This window comes from Betta splendens, chromosome 16 (genome assembly GCF_900634795.4).
Source record: "Betta splendens chromosome 16, fBetSpl5.4, whole genome shotgun sequence".
Taxonomy (NCBI): domain Eukaryota; kingdom Metazoa; phylum Chordata; class Actinopteri; order Anabantiformes; family Osphronemidae; genus Betta; species Betta splendens.
This window is the reverse complement of record NC_040896.2, coordinates 17,917,200-17,939,960: the sequence shown is the minus strand read 5'-3', so window position 1 is coordinate 17,939,960 and position 22,761 is coordinate 17,917,200. Positions and strand designations below refer to the sequence as shown.

The following is a 22,761-nucleotide window of genomic DNA, read 5'->3' as shown; positions in this document are numbered from 1 at the left end:
TTGTCTTTTTTGCAACATTAAGACAACTCTGGGTACCTGCTATCCTCTGGGTCTGTGCCTGGACACGCATCCTCAACAACAGGAATGTGAGGTCAGAGACTCATGATAAGACCTGCAGGACACATGTTCTGCTCAGATTGCATTCACTGTCGACTGGCCAAGACTCACTGTCCAGATAGAGACACAGTTGTAGAGAGGCCCGGTGCTTTTATATTGGTTTCTATACAATAGAAAAAACATATGTACTGTAAAAAGAGGTCAAACTTTATTTAACTGAATAACAAAGAGACGGTTCTACCGAGAACAGTTATTCCTGATTTCAACAAACTGACACATTGTAATGATGCAAAACTAAGTGAGGCAGAATCTCAAACAAAGGTGAAACAAATAAACTGCAAAAATATGCAAATAAAATGACGATAATAATAATAATAATAATAATAATAATAATAATAATAATAATAATAATAATAATAATAATAATGATGATAATAATAATAATGATAATAATAATAATAATAATAATAATAATAATAATAATAATAATAATAATAATAATAATAATGCAGCCGAAAGCTGTTTTGTACAAAAGGTTTGTTTACACTTATTGCTCTATTAAATCCATGGCATCCATATTATCACGATATCGCTGTCATCAAAACAGCGATTCAGCGAGTTCAGAGCTAACAGCGGAGCAGAGCTGAGGCCCGGGATTCAAACGGGTCAAAGACGGCCCGTGATTTAGTCCCGTCAGCCTGAGAGACGGCAGACGAGGGCTTTTCATGGGTGTGTGTGTCAAACAGAACCTTAGAAATCCGTCCTCTCATATTCTTACTGAGCCACTTTCACGTTAGTATCAGATAACGTGCACATTTGAGCGATGATGATTAAACCCCCGGGTCCAGCCCAGTCATGGTCACGGTCAGGGAGCCGTGGTCGAACAGCTTAAACGGCAGCGTCCCTGCAGACGACCACGCGTCCGTCTTTGGGTCGTAGCACTCGACGCCGTCCGAGTCCTCGACGACGTCGCGGGCGCCGATGCGGCGGCCGCCGGTGACGTAGAGCCGGTCGTGGAGCGCGGCGGCGGCGTGGTGCATCCTCCGCGCCTTCAGGCCGGCGCACGCGGCAAAGCGGTTGGCCTTGGGGTCGTACGCGATCACTCTCCTGGTGAATCCTGGGAAGCGGCGTGCCAGCGCGCGTCAGGAGGCGAAACACAACAGCGCATAAAGCACTTTGCTCCATTTACCTCCTATAATGTAGATGGTGTCGTCCACGACGGCGGCGGGAGCGCACGCGTTCTTCACCGTCCTGTTCTCCATCTTCCACCACATGTTCCTGGTGACGTGATGGACCTGCAGACGCAGCGGGCGGGAATTAGCTGAGCGAGCGATTTGTGCGCCCATTCGTTCGTTCATTGGTTCAGATGAGAGCGTCTCGCCTGTATTATCCTGACAGGACTCTGCATCGAGTCCTCCCCTCCGAACACGTAGATCCTCTGGTTGACGGCGGCCACAGCTGGATGCAGCACCGCCTCGGGCATCGGAGCAGCGGGCTCCCACTGGTTGAACATGCTGTTGTACCTGATAGCATTGAGGCGCGGGACACGTCATTACAGCGGCCTTTCTGCGCCTTTTTACCACGTGCACCGCGTTTTACCTCTCCACGCCGGCCGTCAGACGCCTGTCGGGCCCGAGGCCCCCGAGCACGAAGATGAAGTGGAGGTAGGGGACGGCCTGGTGGGCGAAACGAGGCTCCAGCATGGGCTCCGCCGTCCTCCACTGGTTGGTCCTGAGGGAGAGGGTGTAGACGGCGGCGCTGACCCGCGGGGACCCTGCGGCGGCGGCGAGGCCTCCGATCACATACAGCACGCTGTGGAGGCCCACGTAGGAGGCCCTGTAGAGGCGGAGGGGCAGCTTGGCGAGCCGCCGCCACGTCCGAGCGCCCTCGTCGAAGACCAGCGCCTCCCTCGACGTCTGCTCGCCGTTCTTGCGCCCGCCCACCACCACCAGCGCGTCGCGGTATCCGCGGCGCCGCGGCGCCCCCCGCGGAGCCTCGGCGCCGCCGCCGGAGAACATGAGGCGCCGGGCGGAGTCGATGAGCTCGGTGCAGAGGGCGGAGGACTGGATCAGAGGGTCGTTGGCGATGAACTGGAAGAGGTAGGTGGGGTGGAGGTGCCGGAGGCGGACCCTCTTGGAGAGGTCGCTGACGGCGCCGCGCCTGGATAACGGGTCGTGATGGACCCAGGAGACGAGCGTCTCGAAGACCTGCTCCTCGCCCGCGCACAGGCCGTCGTCCTCCAGGAAGCCCGTGAGCTCCGCCAAGGACAGCTCGCGCAGGTCCTCGGAGGCCGACACGTCGGAGAAGCTCCTCGCGGCCATTTCTTTGGCGCGGCCTCTCAGACTGCGGCAGTTCACCATCTCCGACAGCCTCATCATGCTCAGACAGTTGTCCGGGCTCATCTGCTGCTGCAGGAGGCGCGAGCAGGCCTCGAACAGGCGGCCATATTGCAACATGGACGCCGCCTGCATCAGCGGCAGCACGGTGTCGGCGCTGATGCTGACGCGCCCGGTGTAGACGTAGTCCACGATGCTGCGGAGGACGGCGGGCGGGACGGACCGCAGGGCGACACGGGTCCGGCGCCGCTCCACGAAGCCGCTGCAGAACATGGCTCTGAAGTAGGGGCTGCTGCAGACCAGCACGGCGCGGTGGCACGGCAGCGCCGCGTCCTCCGAGCACAGCAGCACGTCGGTCAGGACGCCCTCCTGCCGCAGCCGGTTGAGCTGCAGCAGCAGCCCGGACGACAGCTCCTCGTCTTCATAGTGGAGGACGTCTGCTGCCGCTCGCTCCATGAACCATCGGATGTTCAGCCTTTGGTGCATTTAGGAAAGCATGACTTTTAGCTATAACATATAATTGTTAATGTTGTCGTTTTTGGAGTGTTTGAATAAATTGTCACTGGCCTTTCCACTCATTTGAATGAACACGTCACTGACCTGTTCCTCTTCTCGCTCCTTAAACAGGACGTTCCCTCTGAACGCAGGCTTTGAATTTAAGCACGTCAGCAGAAAATCGTTCTCTCTCCTTCTCTTCCTGTGTCTCCGGCGTCTCCCCTCTCACGCGGATGCTCTGCGTCTGGTCTGACTGCTCCACAGTGGGCTGCTGCGTGCTCCTTGTTGTTATGGTCCCTCTCCACGAGGCCTCTGTGTGCATTCCTAACCCTAAAAATAGAGGCTCTCTTTGGCAACGCTGCCGCGGTGCATGTGACGCGGCGGAGCGCTTTCTCAATGTCTGCCTCGCTCCATCACTTCATCTCTGTCCTCCCTCCTCGTATCACGTTCTCTCCCCCGTTTCCCTTCTCCCACCGCCTTGCGTTTCTCCTTTCTCCATCATCTTCAGCCCTGTCTGGTTTGTGATGGCAGCAGTAAAAACAACACCGGCTGCAGGAACGGGATCAGGTTACCGTGGCGATGCAGATGCGAGGCAGGAAGGAGCAGCCACGTTTCAAACACACTGACCACAGCTCAGAGAATAGCCTTTACAGTAGTTTCATGATAAGGCTTTGTTTAATGGTGTTATCCACATTTCCTGCACCGTTCTTACTCACCTTATTGGCTTCATGTGTTCGTGTTGACTTTCATCTCATTTGCTTCACGCTCTCTGAAATACCTAAAGCCTTTTCACCGTTGGCCCAGCTTTCACTGTGGACACCATTCGTTCTGTGAAGCTGGATGCGACTCAAAGGACCAAACCTTGCAAGTCTGTCTCTTTCAACGCCAGCAACTAAAAGCAGCAAGACTGTGTTCTTTCTTCTTGTGCTCGTGCTTGTTTACAGAGCTCAGCATATCAGACATATATAGCTGCTTAAACTACCACAACAACTACACTTCTATGCGCGTTGCACAACAGCTTCCCCAGCCTGGACCATAAATTGCTTGTGTGCTGGCAATTGATGTTGACAGCTTGTTATTTTGAAGTCGGGCGGCACTTCACAGAACATACGAGCACCCAAAGGTCTGTGAGAAACGAGGGCGTAAGGTTTGCAGCGAATGCACGACGAGCTCAGCTGAAACCGTCTGGGTGAGACTGAAAATGGAGGTCACACAACACGGGCTGCTTTCTACGCAGCAGGCAGTTAAAACTCAACAGCACCATCTAGTGGCGGTCTCATGAAACGCACTCCCCAGAAAAGTTGAAAAACGGGATGCTCCTTGTTTCTGGATGTTTCTGGATGCCAGGGTTTTTTTTTTCAAATTAAAATACTTAATAAACAGTGTGTGTTATGTAACCAAAGGGTATTCATGCTGGCCGTAAGCAAAACAAAAGGTCCAGAAATTAATATTTTCCCTTTTTGAGGCACATAAAGCGATCTCATCAGTCTGTAGACTCAGCTTGTCTGCCCACAAGACTCCTGTGTCATTTTACAACCCTCTGTGCTTATAATCAGACTATGATTGCATCCTTCAAAGTAAACCACGAGTTCTGCTATTGCTGTTCCTTCACCTTCACAAAAGGACTCATTAACATCTGCCTTTAGGCACCAACTTATATTAAAAGTTTAGGCCGTTTCAAGGCGGCGCCGTTGCTGTTGCCGCCCACAACCCGTCGCTGCGTCTTCACATCGCCGTATGATTATCTGCTCATGAGCACATGCTCTAATAGAGCCTCTACCCCAGGGATTTAGATCAGACTGATTAGTACGGAGCGTGTGTGAAGGGCACACAGCTCTCCTTGGTCAAATTAAAAACAGTTTGAGAGCAACATGGACAGTGGGCTCACGCCGAGTCTGCTTTCTATTCTGTGCTCGACTTCATTTGATTGCTCTCTGCGCCGTCCACTATGTGGTATTTTGTTAAGCATGGAGCACTTCACTGCTCCTGATCATAAAATGGGAGTGTTATTGGAATTACATGTTTGAACGCTGTGGCTAAAGAAAACAAAGAGCGCAGGGGAGCCGTCATTTATGTACGGGCCAGATAATGATTCATGTTATCTGGGCTGGGACGCCTTCGCCCCAATTAAGGTGTTAAATCAACATGAAAGTGAATGAGAGGCTTTGTATCAGCGCTGGTCTGTCATATTTCACAGTCCTTCAGGGAAGAGTTCAAATAGAATCAGCTTGTGTTTCCTGTTTGATTGAACGCAGCGCTCTAATCTTAAAACGTGTAAACTTTCTTTTTGTTTCCTCTTTCATGTTTGTTCATAGAATCAAACGCTGAGATATGATAAATAGATCGAGGGCCATTACCTACTGGTGGAGTTAACTGTTGCAACCACACACCCTCGTGCTCAAATCAAACACTGGCTGAAGTGAAATATTAAAAGTGCGGCTTCTCGTCTCACTTCGCAGCCAAATCGAGTGCGGGACTGTTGCGCTAATGAAAACAGATGGAGATGAGAGAATCCATCTGTTTTCAGCGTCGCGCTGCTAACCCCCCCTCCCTCACCAACGTTATGGCATCCACTAGGTGTCAGGGCAATGTTATGCAGATTTCACAGTGGTTTAAAGCCCACTTTGTCCCCTGTGACTTCCAAAAGCTATTGAGGCTTAATTCACAGCCAGCGAGTAAACACAACAGATGCATAAACTGTTGAGACCGGAATTGTTTTCTTATTATTTTGATCATTTTTTTTAAAGCCAGCGTGACGGAGCGTTTCCTCTGAACACACAACGCTATTAATCCAGCAGATAGGGTTTTGTTTACTGCCGCAAACATTCACTTATGGTGCGAAAATCAAAATGTCCGTTCACTCAGACAGAGGGAATCGTGTGATAACACGTTGACCGAGGGCTCTGCTCCTGAGGTTGCACAGGTCGGCGCCACGCGGCTCTGATGGAGAGATGTCCAAACGTGAGCCAGGAGAGAGAGCGGGAGGTTGGAGGTGAAGGGAGCGTGTGGGGAGAAGGTGAGTGTGTGTGTGTGTGTGTGTGTGTGTGTGTGTGTGTGTGTGTGTGTGTGTGTGTGTGTGTGTGTGTGTGTGTGTGTGCACAAACTGGGAGGAGGTCTTACAGGGCTTACAGTTAGCTGCTTAAAATTCTTCTGATGTAACCAACAAATACAGAACATGTTGGGGTAAAGTGCTTGGTAGCAAAAATAAAAGAGGGGCGGCGGGGGGATGGGGGGGGGTTCTGTTTGCTGATGGTGTCCTCCACTGTAGCTCTACCAAGGTTCCTCTCTTGTTGGTGGCGGTCATTCATCCGCCGCCACTGTGCAAACATGGCAGACGCAGCCTCCCTGTCTGTCTGCTCTAATAGAGTCAGCCACTCTGTGTGTGTGTGTGTGTGTGTGTGTGGGGGGGGGGATCTGTGAATGTGTACCAGCTTTCATGTGTGCTATATGTTGCTGTGTGTGTGTGCGTGTGTGTGTGTGTGTGCGTGTGCGTGTGCGTGTGCGTGTGCGTGTGTGTGTGTGTGTGTGTGTGTGTGTGCGTGTGTGTGTTCGTGTGTGTGTGTGTGTGCGTGTGCGTTTGCGTGTGTGTGTGTGTGTGTGTGTGTGTGTGTGTGTGTGTGTGTGTGTGTGTGTGTGTGTGTGTGTGTGTACAGCAGATATTGATATTCCACCAGCAGAGGCAGCTGAAGCCAGTGTCTTTAAAGTGTCAGCCCTCAGCAGCCAGCCAGGTGTACCTGCGCTATCGGGGGGGACGGGGGAGGGAGGGAGATGGAAATATGTACACCATGAAAGAGGGAGATGGCAGAGGAGGGGGGAGACAACATTTTTTTGGGGGGGGGGTCTGGAGGTGAAGGTGCTCTTTGAAGGCCTCCACGAGGGTCTTCTGTATTCTGAGCGACAGGCAGACAGCGAAGCAGATGGACGCTGAGGGGGGTTGTTGACGGCGGCGGACGCGTTCAAGGGGCATCACAGGCCCAACGAGTCCACGGCAGCCGCGGGGAATCACGCTTCCAGCCGTGTCCAGCGCCCAAGCAGGAGCAGCTTAATATCGCTCGCTGTTGGTTTAACCCTGTTCATCATGGAAGGGTGTGCTCATGAGCAAGCTTTCCTGTTGCTTCCCTGTTTAAAATGCCCGGCTCTCGGCTGGGCCGTCCTCCCAGCGCCCCGTCTCGTCCTGCGGGTCCTTTCTCGGGTTCGGCGCGTTATCGCAGAAACCTGTTCCACCTTCTTCTCCTCTCCCCCCTCATTCCTCTCACACTCCCTGTGCATTCCTCCCCCTTATCGCCCTCCCACGCGTTTCTAAACACCATCCACCGCGTCGCTGGAATGTACTTTGGAGGCCGATAATGCAGCTTGTGTGAGATGACTGTTCCGTTGTCTGTTGTTTTGATAGCAGAGCATCAGGAACCAATATTCACGTCTGCGCGGTGGTTTCAATGGAAAATTCCAGTGAAGGCACTTCCAGCTGTAAACGGTTTATTTTTGTTTTTTTTTCTGCAGAGACACGCGTTAAAGCTGATGTACTGGCTCTCGTTTTCACCTGAACGTCGTCTTTTTAACACAGATTCGCTTTTGGTTGGAATCAATTAAAGGACAAATCCGATTCATTCCTACATGTGTCTGTTTGTCCCTGACCTCTAAGTGCGCGGCTGAGGACTCGTACCGAGTAACTGGTATTTATTTAGCTAAATTTGATCAGAATACCTGAGCAGCATCATGACTGGAACGCCAGTTTTCATAACACCTGTTTTTTTTAATTACATCTGAAGTTCGCCCTGTGGGAAACAGGCCTGGTATTGGCAAAAACATGCTTTACATAACTAACGCGTTTGCAGAGGGGTTGCTCAGGATCACTGATAAGACGTCTGTGGGATGGGATTTCTTGTTTCTTACACGATATCAAAACTCTTTGCCTTTGGGTTAGCGAGTGCAAATACTGAGAATATGTTTGCTTATTAAGAGCAGCCGACTGAGTGAAAACACTGAGATGCTAAACCTCAAATAGCTCGTTGCTGGAGTCAGAGGAAAGAGATCGACAATCAGTGTTTAGAACAATATGAATTGGACATAACAGGCACAGGCAGCACGAACAGTGATTTTAAACGCCAACCTTGCAGCTTGCTAGACTTAAAAACCTGATTCCAGAGGTTGTGTGAGAGGCTTAAATTTGCATGATGTGAGCTGAATGTTGAGTTTTTCTGTCTGGAAGCCTTAGGTGACTAATTAAGGCCGGGCACAGTGAATGTAAACACACAAGTGCATTTTAAGACTTCCGCCGCGCGCGCTGTCACCAGCCGGTCGGACACAACCAGTCGCTCAAACATCTGGACAGATGAGTAGCTCCCGACGAACCCGTGAGCCTTCCACCGCACAGGAGGAAGAACCCCCCGCTTCTCCGTGGAGAAATGAGATGTCTGGAGTCGGTCGTGGGCTCGCGAAGCTTTGGTTTCTTCAAAAATGGATTAACAGCTGCATAGTTGCGTGTCTAAAATATTCAGGAACAGAACCAGGGGAAAGGGAATTATCAGAAATTACATGCAGGCTCGAACCAATACCTGTTTGAAATAATGAGCAGGCAAAACATCCACGGGGCTGGAGGAGATCCTGGCGCGGCGCAATAAGCGGTGAGGTGTGGCACCGGCCGACGGGAGCCGAGCGCAAGCACACGTGGAATCAGAATGACTATTTGAAGCTAAGCTCGGCCTGTTCGCTGCTCAGACGGACCGCTGGCGGCGGGGAGATCTCACGCTGCTTCCTTGTGGGGAAAGGAATGACAAACATAACGGAAATAACATTTCCTGGCCAAGAATTTGTGTTTATCCTGAAGAAGTGTGCGTTGTCTTTATATTTTAGCACCTACGCACTCGAACACGTCTGTGGTTAAGTCCTAATGCACATGAGCATCAGACGGTCACATTCTGCTGCCGGCTGAAGCTTTATGCGCCTGTGTGAAGCCCCCGATGTTGAATAAAGACACGCCACACTCACTCACAGGCTTTATTATGCAGGAGCAGAGGAAGCCTTTCTTTCCCCCCGAAGGCTTTAGATTCGAGTGCGCTCTTTCCCAAAGAATGATGGCCCACCGTCGTCAGAGCAGAGCAGAGCGAGTCTCCTCTCCTGCAGGAAGACAGGCCGGTGTGGTATAATAGTGAGCTTAGTCTGCTTTTAGGTCCCTTTTCTCAGACTCATGCCCCGGAATCAAATTAAACTCCAAACTCCAGTATGAAGCAAAAGTGTGCAATTTTTTTTTTTTCTAAGATGTTCTTGCAGGAATTTCGCTCCAACGCTTATCTAGACTTCTGAGAGCCACAGCTGCTGAGCAGAGATGTTGCCTCCTGAAGCCTGTTGAGCGAGACGTCAGACCATTCAGGTCACAATCACCCCTGTGACTTTAGCTTCATAGCATTACACACCTCCCACTAGTTGCATGTCGGAGCTTTAATGGCTTTGACGAGGGAGCTGCCGGACACACAACAGTCCAATTAGACTGTCTTCATCAATTGTGAAATTCGAGAACCAGGCGGGAGCCAAAGATTTCCTCCTGCCCTCGCTCCCTTTGTCTCAGCCCTTCCTCCGACCTGTAATCCAGCGATCAGTTGTCCGGGCAACAGCTTTGGCTCCCGCTTCAGCACCAGCGCAGCACTGCTGGGTGGGGATGAAAGCGCCTGGAGGAGGCCATGCAAATCGCACACTGCACCCCAACCGGGGCTCCCTATAGAAATCCTGGGCGAAAGCCGGCCCCGGGGTCGACTCCCAGCAACCCGGCCCCTCTGCGTCTTATTAATGCGTCACGTGAACTGACTGTTTGGCTCAAGCCAAATCCTGCAGCGATGTGTTTCTTGTTCCCTGCTGCTGAAGCTAACATTTCATGAAATCAGTAGGGCCTTCGACTCCACGGCTGCAGACTCACATCAGCTGGGGAGCGCGAGGAGGACGAGGGGACCTGTTGGAGCGTGCAGCCTCACAGAACACAGTCACTGGGCTCGCTGCTGTGCAGGAATTACCTTCTTTGCATGCAAACTTTGCATGAACTCTGTTGCACATAATGCCTTCATTCGAGTGAAATAGTGAAAATGCATTTATGATATGTGTCCGAATATAAATTGTTAATGACTGGTAGATCACATACATGCACGCTCTGTGTGGCAGCAACTTTGTGCGCCGCCTCTCACACAGACTGGGTTTTGTTTCGCCGCCTGTCGCCTCCTTTCATTCTCCGTCAGACTCTATTCAGGCGTCCGTCCGCAGCGTCTCTGCGTCTGGATCCGCTTTGACTGGGATCATAAATGCCGCTGCTTTTGGTGGTCACACAAACAAAACGGATGCACGGGGAGCCTGGTGGAAATTACAAACTCTTATCAGCAAACGCAGAGCACGCGCCGTCCTCCGACTGGGGGAGGCTGGAGTTGATTTCGCTGCAACAAAGTGATGGGAAGGAAAACAGAAAAGGGGAAAAAAGAAGTCTGTCATAGAGCGACGAGTGAAATTACAGCCTGATGCGAAATGGAGACGTCATTTGGCCGTTCAGTCGTCTATGAGCCGGTCTCGCAGACGAGCGTCGTAAGTGGTTTTATCTGTTCGCGCGCAGGAACGGACGGGCGCTCGCTCGCGCCACACTTGTGCAAAAGAGAGAGAGAGAGAAAGCGCACATTTGGAGTTTAATGGCGTGTTTGCACAGCCTGCACAACACATATAAACAAAACCCTTTAGAGCCGCTTCTCTCAAATGCACTCCATGATGGCTTCCACTCCCTCTGTGCCTCTTCTCCGCCAGCGGCCTCTTCAGCAGAATAGAATATGACACCTGTATCAGGGTTCACACTGTTTGCAAACTCACACACTGATTTAAGCCCTTTTTCCTCCTCCCTCGCTACGTTCCAGTCCAGCAACACATATATATGCTCATCCTGACCTTGAATAGCCCCCCCACCCCCCCAGATAATCCTACAGCCGCAGAGACGAGCAAAGAAAGGCCCTAAAAAACCCCAGCTGGGACAGAGTGACTGTTGGAAAATTCTCACTGACTTCTGTGTCTTTTTTATCTCTGTGACAGTGGGTCCAGAGCCGGGGATGACAGAGGGCCCTGCGTGTTAGGCACAGCCTCTGATCATGAGTGGCAGGAGGGCGAAGGCGCGGCCGGGGCCACAGACGAGAGCTGCGATGGTAACGCGTGTCACATCGATGAGCCCACGCCATTAGAAGCTAGGAATGGGGTCAGCGCCGCATGCCGGCTCCCGGCGCCGCAGCCCGGAGCGCCGGGTCCAGTCTCCGCTGCTCTCGTTTGTTCAGCCTTTGTTCACCTCGAACCTCTCCTCGCTCCACTTCTACTTTCCACAATAGACGCCGTTCATGTGTCTCGTTGTGTTTTCCTCACATTTGTTAACTCAACAGAAGTGTGATCCGTGATCATCCCTTCAGATTCATGAGGCGCAACAGGCCGGGCCATGTGGATGAACAGGAAGTCTGACCCTGGATGTAAAACCTAAATATCTGAGGTCTCTTTTTTTCCATCACAAGCAGCTGTCTGTCAGTTATATGCTGTCCAAACTCAGGCCTCGGTCCACTTGTCCCACCAGCTCCGTCCCCTGACCTCCACCCGCTCACTCACCTGTTTGCCTTCCAGTAGAAGCGCAGCCTGCAGCCGGTCGGGTCATGTTCCAGCGTGTGTCCTTGTGTCTTATCTCCAGGCTTTGATCCAGTACAGCCTGTTACTTGGTCGTACCTCTCTCCCTGCGCTCCGTAAACCAGATGAGACGTTTCACATTTCTTCTTGCTTGTTGGTTGCTACACTTCCACGAGCCAAAGTAGCAGCATTAACATGTAATAGTTTTTTTCTCAGGGTCATTTGTTGCACTTTGCTTCAGTTATAAATTCCAAAAATACCTCACAAAACACCAGCATTTCCAAAGCTCACAAACATCTTGAGTCTCGTACATATGCAGTGCATGATCATGAACAATTCTTCATCCACGCTATTAGGGACGACGCAGACCTGAGTGGTTTGCCTGTGCGTAAACACAGACCACAGACTCACGCCGGGCAGGCGGCGGTCGTGTGGGTGTCCACGTCTCGCTACCCACTGCTCCACTGAGCCTCACACAGGAGCTGAGGAAGAAAGGAAACGGTGCTAATCGTTCCCCACACCCTCACCCACCGCCCTTCCCCTTCCTCTTCGCTCCTTCCCCTCATTAAAATAAGTCTGGGAGAACTAGCCTGCATACTGATGCACTGTTAAGCACTCTTAATTGAACTTGAGGATTCAAAATGTGCCATCATTCAAATGCTTAGTCCGAATTGCCCTCTGTGCTGCATTTATCTCCACCTCCTCCGCCGCGCGTCCATTCAGCTTTCGGCGGCGAGGAAGGAGCTCAGTGGCACATTTGTAACGTGTAGGCAAGGGGGGAATGGACGTTGACTCTTAAAGCAGCAGGGGAGGAAAAAAACAAAAGTGTTGAGCCAGTGCCAGCTGAGAGTTTCATCATCAGCCAGCACAGGGACGGTGCGAAGTGAGAAAGCCAGAGAGAGGAAGGAGGCAGTGAAAAGTTATTGGACTAGATGGGAAAGGGTGACATCAATAGCATCCCAAGCAGAGCAGCAAATTAGCTGGGCGTGAAGAGGCGCAGCATGGGAGCCGACAGCTGGGGCCCCGTGCGCGGTGCCACCAGGGGATTAGCGGGGGTTTCAGGATCTGACACAGAGGGGATGAGCGTCACGGGCGGAATAAAGAGCAACGCGAGGATTAGAGAGCTTCCCGACACTCCACCAACACTCATGAAGGGTTTAAAGGGCTAAAGATATGATTAATGAATGGACCGGGGCGAGCGAGAGAGAGAGAGTGAGGGGGGGGGGGGTCCCCGCTCTCTCGTTCGGCTCGACCCCCGGCACCCAACGCGTCGCCGCTCCGATGTGGAATGATCACACATTCCACGCGCGCGCGTGAAAAAGCAATGAGGCACAATCGCGCGTTGTCGAGTCAACGCACATTTTCCGCCACAGACAGCGACGGCCGGCGCCGAACCGACCGCCGCATGTTCGGTGCATGCCGCCCTCGGAAGATTAGGCCTGAATTATTCATTTTTAAAAGTCGTGGGGAAAATAGCAAACGCACATTTGAATATGTGCGTGCTGTGGTGTGAGTGTGGCGGAGCGCGATAGTGTTGACGGCGGAGGGCGTGTGGGTGTGCTGCTGGCAGCAGGCAGCGCAGCCTTCATTCATGAGGGCCAGGGCCCGACTGGAGGGGCCACGGGGCGCCGCCTTGTTTCCTGAGGAGGATATTGCTGAATGTTGTCGTATAAACAGTCCGGGGCTTCAGACAGACAACCCACCCCCCACCCACCCATGCCTGTCTACAGAACCGTTGCTGGGATTCGGTGCGCAGATAACCTTTGTGCTAGTAACCAGAATCACAACAACAACCGGACAAACTCATATCATTCTTAGGAATTTTACAGGAGATCAGCTGGATGTGGCGACTGAGGCGTTTCCCACGGTTACAAGGCTTCTGGGATGAATGGGATATCCTGGAAGGAAGCGTGTGTTGTTTAGAAACGTGGAGCCCCCTCCTCCTCCTCCTCCTCCTCCTCCTCTTCCTCTCCGCGTGCTGCTCTAATGGAGTCTTTATCATGAAACCACTGCTTATCTCTGGTTCGCCGCTACGAGCGCGGCTGGATTCGCTGAAGGGGCAGAATGCTCTTTGATGAACTTCAGTCAAAGTTTAATGAAAGCAGATTCTGCAGGCCAGCGCCGAGGTCTCCGCTCGCCCTTTCGGCTCGGCAGGCGCAGCGTGCGTGTTGTTTTTTCCCTCCCTCACACGTGGAACTCGGGCTGTTTTGGAAATGAGACGTTGGATAAACAACGTTGGATAAACCTTGTCCTTGCGTGCGCTCTCCCACCATTGTTCCTGATCTCCAGAGACCCCCAGGAAGCCCGCATCTCCTTCTCTCTCCTGGCTCCCTGCGAAGTAAGATTGTATAATCCCTTGTAATACGCCCAGGGGACAACCAATACAATGCTCTCCGTGTGAAGCTCTATTCGTTCTCTCTGCTTCTTGTGTCCTGATTGATATTACACAGAAGAGTCTTGTTGTAATTATTGTGCTCCCGCACTCCGGCTGCAGCTGCACTGCACTTCGCGGTGCTTGAGGTGACAGGTGCGTAGGACTCCACCAGAGCTTCATTTACAAAAAAGAACTTCTCATAAATGAAACACTGCAGTAACAATAAAATAGTTCTCTGTAATTGGGATGACAATAGCGTAGGCGATTTTTCAACCCAATAAAAAAGTTTCGATTCGAAAGCTGTTGGAAGAAGTTGGAATTTGAAGTCAGCTTAGCTGGCTCTTTGGTGCCCAACACGCTTGGTTAAAAGTGGAATCGGGAGCTTTGTTGACAATCAATCTCCACCTCAGACCTTAACGTGTAGCATTAGCGTTGCTTCGCTCAGTTCGGGGGAGGCAGCGCCGAACTCATTACTGCCTCCCATTCTCACGTTCAGATTTTAATCATCGGCCACAGCACTTCTGACGGATGTGTGCACACGGCTTTGTGTCTCTGTGAATTGTTTGTACACACACACACACACACGGCCGCGCACATGGGGGGTTATAATACATCTTCATAATTAGTCTCATAATTATGAGGCAATAAACTGCAGTACACATGGGAGACTGATCCATCTCTGGGATACTGCAATTACCCTGCTAAGATGTGTTGCTGTGACAAATCTCCGGAAACAAAGTAAACCTCTGAGCTGTTCCGCTTGAAACAACATCCAGAGCCCAGATTTGGTCCAGGTCAGCGTTGGTAAATGTATGTGGGGTTGTATGAATATATCAAAACAAAGGCTTCCTGTGGTTCATTGGGCCTTTTACTGCAGAGTGGACGTGGCTTTAGAGCTGAATCATGCCCCTCCACAATACCAGCGCTGCTCGGGTGTCATTTGAAATTCCAGTGCTGTTCCCACCTCCCTCTTTCTCCGGCCGGCGAGACTGCGCGACCCCCAAATCTTCAAGTGCTTATGCACAACAGCTTGTCTTCGCGTTCTCGTCAATGTGGTCGATGTGGCGTTATCGCAGGCGCAAAGTGAGCCAAAATTGGCTTTGCCTCCATTAGCTTCAACGGCGCCTCATTATCAGCAGCCTGCATCTAGCCTGAAGGGCCAGACCTCTGCTACTCCACCACCCGCTAGCTCCACACGCACACACACACACACACACACACACGCAGGTATGCCCACACACACACACACACACACACACACACACACACACACACACATATAGCGACGCTGTCATTGTGTCGCTAATGCTTCAATTTCCATATCTTTGATTAAGCCAGCAGGTGATTCAGTTTACTGCCGAGCACACCTGCTTTCGGAGCCACAAAAGGGCGATGGGATGCTTATCTGCTGGAGACGAAGTAAAAAAATAAAAAGGGAAGCTTTTCCACTTGGTGAGCAGCAGGACGAGTGGGGGCGGAGGAGAGTCTGTGGCCGCCAGCGTGACAGTGGGAGCAGGTGAATTACTGTAGCTACCGCTGTGTAAATAGCGAGGGCTTTAACGCGAGCGTCACAGAAATCTCACCTCTCGATTTGTGCCGCGGCGCAAAAGTTGGTTAAACGCTCACGCGCGCGTACGCGGGCGCGGAGTAAAGGTTAGCTTAGCTTAACGACACACACGCTTACGCACGGTACACACGGAAAATGTCACTCTGTACGCAACCTTTTCTAAAAAAAGGAGTAGACCTTTATTCCATTCAGCCATAGTGGTCACAGCCTGAATAAAGATATTATGCCTGAGTTAATCTGGGCCTCTAGACGCAGAACGGTCAAACGTGGCCGCGTGGCATCAGCAATTCCAGAACAAAGACGCGTTATCTGGTATTAGCTTTTAGCAAAGCATCAACTGCACACTTCTAGAAGGATCCTTGGTAGCACCATTACTTTCACCACGGCTTCTCTCCTGTGCAGCAGGATAATCAGGGAATAATTAGTAGAAAAAGGACGAAGGTCTGAGTCACAGGCGTCATCCTATGACAAGGAGGAGCCGATAAGCAGGAAGCAAAGAAGGCACATTAGGATGGGTTACCTGATAGTTCTTCCATTGAAGGGCTTAAAAACACACCTCACAATTAAACTGATAGAGCACAGGAGCAGCAACATGAAATTAAAATTAAAAGAAGGGCACAAACGTTGATAAGCGCTAATTTGATTCCCTGGGACCTGGGAGGAAGTTCTGAAAAGAAGTCTGTGAGGGGAGGCTTTATTAATTGGCCAAAAAAAAACCTCTGCAGGGATTACGACTCTTGCTTCCAGGTGAAGCTCACTCCAGACACAGAAGCTGTGTGCTACTGTTTAATCAGGTTGAGTTAACGGCACCAACCTCACCTTGGGTTAAGTCAGATGTAGTGGAAGTCGCTCGTTTCACCTTCAGCTAACAGGCAGAATTCTCTGCAAGTGAGAAAGATATTTTCATTCTACATTTATAATAAATGATTTAAGATTATTTTTAACCTGCCAATCTCAGTATAGGCACCAATGCTAAACGCAGGGCGGGAGAGGATTGAGGGTAAGATAAATGTTGACAGGCTGCCATAAATAAATGAAGTGATAAATAGGCCTGAATGCTCGAAGGCTACACTACTCAGTCACATCTCAGTTCAACTAGGTGGGTTTTAATAAGTCCGGCAGCTTCTCCTCCCTCTCTGTAAGTCCATAATTCATGCCTGCCGTCCGTCTGTCTTTTATTCTCTCACTCAGCCATCACCAGCCAAAGAAACAGGGTCGGCTGATTGAAGGTTTCCTCAGGCCTTCTCCTGTTGTCTGGCTCTTGCTTATGTAAACCAGGCGGCCTCGGCTGACCGGACGCAGGAGCTCAAAGCAGAATAGAGGCTGATTCCTCATCAGCTCCCGTTGTCCAAGGAAGGATGCTTTTCTCTACATGTAGATACAACGTTCAAATCATTGGTCGATGATTCATTAGGACCGATCCTTTCTGAACGCTGCCGTTCTCCAGGTGTAGCTTTTAACGGCAGCTTCAGTCATATGTAAAGGAAAGTGAAAGAAGCCGCTAAGGAAGGAAGGGGCCACTGTTTGTCGGCTGGTATGCGGCAGCAAATACAAACCGGATTGAACAAACACTTTGAACGCCGGATACGGGGACGTTGTTTTCAAAAGGGAAACGTGACCTTAGAACCCCGTGCAGCTGAGGGAACGGACTTGGAGCCTGGAAAAGCAAACGGCCGCCCCACACGGAAACAAGAATCACAACAGAGCGCCAGTCTGACACGAACAGCCGACGCAGCCCAAGTCCAAACCGAGGGGGGGCGCCTTATAAATGATTAAGCTTGTGGAGGTGGGGGGTTGTGAACTGCAGCTCTGTGGATCGATGAATGCTAATGAAAGCGGTGTAGTTAATTTTAGAGCTTGTGAAGTTTCATTATGCACTTGTATTTCAGCAAGAAATGAAACGGCCTCTAAAAACACAGGGATAAACGTGATTCAGGTGAGTGGGAAGTGGAAGTGACCCAGAACCCGGCAGCACTTTGTCTCTGTCTGTGGCAGATGATTTCATAGGTGTGAGGACGCATTCAGGATTTGTCAGACTGGAAAGTGGCCTGGTTTCCAAAGAGCGTCAGCCATTGGAGATGGCTCCGCTAATCAAAGGCTGGTGTAATCTTAGTAATCGCTCTTGTTATCTTATCTTACAAATACACTCTCCTACCCAACAGCGATTCATGAATCCAATTCCTCACTCACGGAGGATTTCTATCTTAACAAAAACCTTAGCAGTTATTTTTTTGCAAGGATCAAGTGGCAGAAAACTGGCAATAAAAAAAAAAAGAGCCTGAGGTGAATTTCTGATTCTAGGCAGTCAAGCATATAACCTGAAACTGGTAAATGTCCTCAAACTCCATCTCAAAGCTACAGTGTTTGTCCCACTTGGATCCCAGTCCTCCACTTCCTGTGGGCCTGTCGGATACGATCTCCTCGCTCCGCAAAAGTTTGGGCGTGCGCAAGTAGGAAGTTTGTGTAGATAATGACATTTTATAAACACAGGGTAGGTTTGATGTGAGCCCTGGCTCGTCCCCAGCCTCTGCCGCGGTGCCAGTGTCGCCTAAAGGCTTTGGGCTTCGCTCCAATCTTTCAAAGGCAACATGACACATTCAGTGGCCAAGAGGCTGACACGAATCAGCCAACATGTCACAGCACAGGCGTTCCCGGGTTTTACACGTTCGCTACCATGGTAGAAGGCATTGAAACCAATCCCGTTAACTAAAATCACACCGGTGGCTGTTCATTTTAACTCTCAACCTTGATGCACTGGAATGAACGTGCAACAGACTAAAATAATTTTTTTTAAAAACGAGCTTCGCAAGCGAAACATTAAATGTTCATTAGCCCCGAAGGACGCGCTATGCAAGACTAAATGTAGACGTCATTTTTTTTAATAGGAACAAAATCCAAGGGAGTGATTTAAACCTTCTCTATAGGAGTTACGTTGCACATACAGTTTAAATACAATTCATATTTCACTGTTGGACCACAGAGGAGCGAAAATGCCATCGGATGAAACGTGTCCAAGCAGCTTTCTTGTGCTTTTGTGTGGCCGACGACGAAACTCGATTCGCTCTTACCTGCAGGACAGACGACGGCGGCATCGTCTTAATGCAAACGCACCAGAGGGACAAACAGGCAGGTAAAGTCATCTAGCGAGCAGCCATAAAAGAGTCATCAGCTTCCTGTGAAACCGAGGGAAGAAGGCAGACGGCGAGCAGCTCAAAACAACCTCAAAGCCTGCTGCAATTTCCGCTGCAGCCTCTGTATGTGAACATGCTGCAAAGTGTTTCACAGGCATTTATCACTTGACATTACTTAGAAACTGACATTTAAAATATCAGGTCTGCACCTGTCGACACCTTATTCCATTCACCGCTTCTTTTCCATCAGTTGTAATATTAAATTCTTAACGAGGCAAGGTTATCTATGAGTTCTCGTGTTTTATGATAAACCTGAGTCTGTTAGTGTTAAAGTAGAGAAGCGTGCCTTCACTTAGTTTAATGCCAAGCTGCAATTATAGCGGTATTGGAATAAAAGGAGTTTAGCCTGTGGCTAAACTTTCAAACGAGTTATCTCCAATAAGCAGAACCGAAAACAGCAAAACATGCACTGACCAGGTGGAACCCCCTTTGATACAGGCCTCTTTGAAAGCTGATGGAAGCTCCGGTTCTCAGGGGACCCCCCCCACATACCCGTCATACCGGTTCGATATGTTCATTAAACTGCACTGACAGGAGAGGAGAACTTTACTGTTCAAATATAGATTTATTTCCATATTCTGTCATACAAACAAATTACTCTCCAGAAAAATAAACTGTTGAGACAGGGGGGGAATCAAGAAAAGTGCACACAGCCATATAGTAACTGTGAACGGTGTCCACAGAGCAGTCAGAGTGTGGGTAAAGCAGCGCCATGGTCTCATACAAAGCAACACAGGGGAATCCTCGAGGTCGACACGTTGCTTCTCCACTCTATCGGTCTCCGACACCTGAGTTGTACAGGAATAAGCGCTATTGTCAGGCTCCTCTGTGCAGAGACTTAGCGGAATAGCAAGGTGATTACAACCAGTCACATTCTGACTTGGTTCCAAAATCCAACGCAACTATTCAGCTTAGGCTGATGCTTCACATAGAGCCAGGTGTGGGGAGGTTCACGTTAGACGTCAGGTCACCTCCTCGCATTTTAGGAGAAAACATTAATATTATTATTAATTATACCTTCCAGTGATGATGCAGTCTCCGTTTGTGTGTGAAGCGAATGCTTCAGCACTAACACACAAGGTCTCGCTTTTGAGCGCAACACCGTTTTCAGACTCTCACCGCCAGTCTCAGTTGACGTAACGCTCCTCCCTGATTTCCTGCGTCGCGTTCAGGTGGTTGGCGAGCTCTTGAGACACCGCGCCTTTGCCGAGCTGATCGTTCCTCCGCTTTTCCATGATCACGTCCTCCAAGCTCTGAAACTCCAGGACGTGACTCTTCTTCTCCGAGAAGAGCAACTTTAGCCGGTACGGCTGCTTGCCAATGCGTATCTCCCCCCCGATTTTGAACTCCCGTTTGCCGAAGCGGCACCAGGCGGCGAAACACTCCGAGTTCCTCCAGTACAGCTCGCGGTCCCTGGACCCCACGTGGTCCAGAGCGTTACGCGCGATCACCTCCGGCGGGAGCGCGCGGTACCTGTAGAGGCCGTTGACGATCCTGCCTTTTTTGCCCTGACTGACTTCGGTGAGAAAGTTGTTCTTGATCTCAGCGCGGTGCAGGTGCACCACCTGGAAGTCCCCGACGTAAACAGCCCAGTGCGGATACTGCCCCGTGGCCACGAACTCCAGCAGGTCTCCGGGGCGGCACTTGTTCAGCAGACTCTCCGCGGAGTGCGTCGCGGCCCCGACGCTGCGCTCGTAGACGCACTCATCCCGGTAGTAAACGGCGCACGCCAGCTCGTCGCGCGGGTCGAAAGGCTTCTCCTCGTGGTTCGCCGCGCGACCGTCGGCGGGAAAGTGGTCGAAATTGTCGTCCTGCTCGTCGTCGTCGTCGTTGGAGAAGATGTACGAGACGCCGATGCGCGGTCCGTCGTCGTCCGGGTCGAACCCATTCGGGTCCGACGTCGGCACCTCTGCGTAGTTTAAATGCGTTAGTTTCTCCACCTGGTTCCCCATAAACGTGACAGGCGGACGAAGGCGCAGAGCGGAACACAGAAACAGGAACCACCTGTTCTTGGCGCACTCCGCTTCGGCCGCGAGGAGACGGAAGAGGGAGCCGACGGCTGAGCCGCGTTTTAACTAAATCCCAACAGGTGAAGAGGCGCGCCGGTAATCCATGTCCAGCTTATGTCCCGGGAGAACGCGGTGGCGCCTGCGTGTGTAGGAAGAAACACGGTTCAATGAAGGAGCTACAGGTGCATCTGCAAGTCAAACTATTACGCATCGTTTACATTCCCAACAGGTGTTTCAGGTCACACCTGTTGGCTCATAGTTCCTGCGAAACTAACATTTCTGACTACACAGCTGTTACTTGAGTACAATTATCCGTTTACGCACGGTGTCATGCGATACAATCCGCACTCCAGCCGTCACGTTTCGCGTGCACTCTGGAATTACGCCCAGGACCCGTCTCTTCAGCCTAGTCCGCGGGACGCTCGTGGGACAGCGCGCGCACTCACCTGCAATTTGGCTCGACGCTCCTCACGCCGTCTCCCCGTGACATGAGCGAGGCAAACGGGATTTGAGACCGCGCTGGCAGACCCGCACCGTCCTACGGAGGCGGCCGTCAACGTGCTTTCCTCCGTTCCGCTGTTCGGGCTGTTGCGCGAGCCCCAGTGTTTGCCGAGGCGAAACTCAGCCCGCATCGAGCGACTGCTGGGAGGTGTTGCCGTTTAAAGGGACAGTGCGCCTTTCCTATCCCGCCTCATTTGCATATCCAGTCTCCAGCCTGTCGTAAACACGAGCACATTTTTCATTCGCACGAGAGAGAAAGAGAGCTGTTTAATACATTAATACATTTAAACATGTGTCTTAAACCTTTACACTCAATGTTGTTTAAGTAAATAATCTGGATAATAACAATTTCAGATTAGAGGATGATTGGTTTCTTTATTATTACAACTGTCCATAGGCGTTTTTACTCAGTAACAGTTTTCAGCTGACTTGAAGGTGGTATCATTGCTTGAAGTCTAACCCCGAACTGACCTCACAGAGTTATATTGTTCTTTGTTTATTCCACAGAGAAAAATGTCAACTTTGTAGTGAGTTTGACATTTAGCCTCAATCGTCTTGAGCTACACAGATGCAGCCGGGACATCACAACATTGATTGCTGCACTTTTTTACTGGACTTTTTTTCCACTTTTCCACAGAAGCCCCTTGTTTCACTTGTCGTAGCAACAAACACACGACCTGTGACTAATACCGTGCACCAGTAACCGGTGGGAGAAACTAGACTGGAAACAACCAGTGTCTCATTTTTGACAAAGGTCTATTGAAAATTCATGACAAATCATGATCAGCTTTTATTTTATCCTCTACTCACTTACTGTGAAGCTGTGGCATCACATGCACCGACTCAAGTCTTCTCTGAGGGAAGTGGTTCTCTTTGGTGCAGTAGGGGTGGGAGGTCATGTGGACAGCCACTTATATGGAGTGTATCATCTTTGGCAGAAGTACACAGGGACAGACTACAGTTCTAATGGGAGTGTCGAGCTGTTGAATTTAGCAGCGGGAGAGGAACATGACACCTGAATCCATCGCGCGTTTGCCAGTTTAATCTGAGCCCTGCTGTTCTCCTCCTCCTCCTCCTCTATCCAGCCCTGGAAACACCCCAGCCACAGCTCCTGAGCCAGAGTCAAGCTACGTTCACTTCCAGCCAAAGGTAGAATCCTCCGCAGACAAGCCAGATATCGAGGCTTACGTGGTCTCAGACAACCATTACCCCCAGAAGCACTTGAGCAGATCAAGCCTCACCAGATGAACGCAAACATCTATGGGCAAACGGTTGGTTTGTCGTCGTCTCCGTGATTGGGACCGACTGTTTGAGGATATTTACAGCCTCCTGTCTTTCAGAAGAAACAGCCCATTGGCTGTGTCTGCGATATGTTGATTTCAATGCTGATGGCTGTGTTTCCACAAATTGAACTGTTGTTGTGAAATTACTGGTGACATAACACGCAGTAAACAAGATTAGATTGTCAGAATGCTAATTCAAAGCGAAGCAGAGTGGGGAAATGAATGAATCAACATTAGCTTGATCATTTGTTGCCAGTGAATATCTTCACTGGCAAAGTGCTCTTAATGCTGTGTGACACACTCTTTCATTGGAAAGGGCAATTAAA

At 50.6% G+C, this 22,761-nt stretch overlaps 2 protein-coding genes across 2 annotated transcripts; both read right to left on the bottom strand.

Annotated features, from left to right (window-relative positions):
• Nucleotides 1-243: 243 nt before the first annotated feature.
• Nucleotides 244-3,807, bottom strand: LOC114843723 (kelch-like protein 38). The gene is made up of 5 exons (XM_029130535.3): nucleotides 2,994-3,807; nucleotides 1,657-2,868; nucleotides 1,439-1,580; nucleotides 1,247-1,352; nucleotides 244-1,174 (listed from the first exon to the last, which is right to left on the bottom strand). Exons 2-5 carry the CDS (start codon nucleotides 2,847-2,849, stop codon nucleotides 888-890), a joined length of 1,728 nt encoding a protein of 575 aa, XP_028986368.1. The 5' UTR covers nucleotides 2,850-2,868; nucleotides 2,994-3,807; the 3' UTR covers nucleotides 244-887.
• Nucleotides 3,808-19,187: 15,380 nt separating this feature from the next.
• lratd2b (LRAT domain containing 2b) lies at nucleotides 19,188-20,594 on the bottom strand. The gene is made up of 2 exons (XM_029129551.3): nucleotides 19,762-20,594; nucleotides 19,188-19,430 (listed from the first exon to the last, which is right to left on the bottom strand). The coding sequence occupies exon 1, from the start codon at nucleotides 20,592-20,594 to the stop codon at nucleotides 19,770-19,772; it is 825 nt and encodes a 274-aa protein (XP_028985384.1). The 3' UTR covers nucleotides 19,188-19,430; nucleotides 19,762-19,769.
• Between the last annotated feature and the right edge of the window lie 2,167 nt (nucleotides 20,595-22,761).

Bases quoted from the DNA above. Each gene is read 5' to 3' on its own strand.
- lratd2b (XM_029129551.3), bottom strand. From the start codon at position 20,594: ATGGGGAACCAGGTGGAGAAACTAACGCATTTAAACTACGCAGAGGTG.
- LOC114843723 (XM_029130535.3), bottom strand. From the start codon at position 2,849: ATGGAGCGAGCGGCAGCAGACGTCCTCCACTATGAAGACGAGGAGCTG. The intron at 1,581-1,656 runs GTAAAACGCGGT...CAATGCTATCAG, and splicing joins CTGACGGCCGGCGTGGAGAG to GTACAACAGCATGTTCAACC. The intron at 1,353-1,438 runs GCGAGACGCTCT...CTGCGTCTGCAG, and splicing joins GTCCTGTCAGGATAATACAG to GTCCATCACGTCACCAGGAA.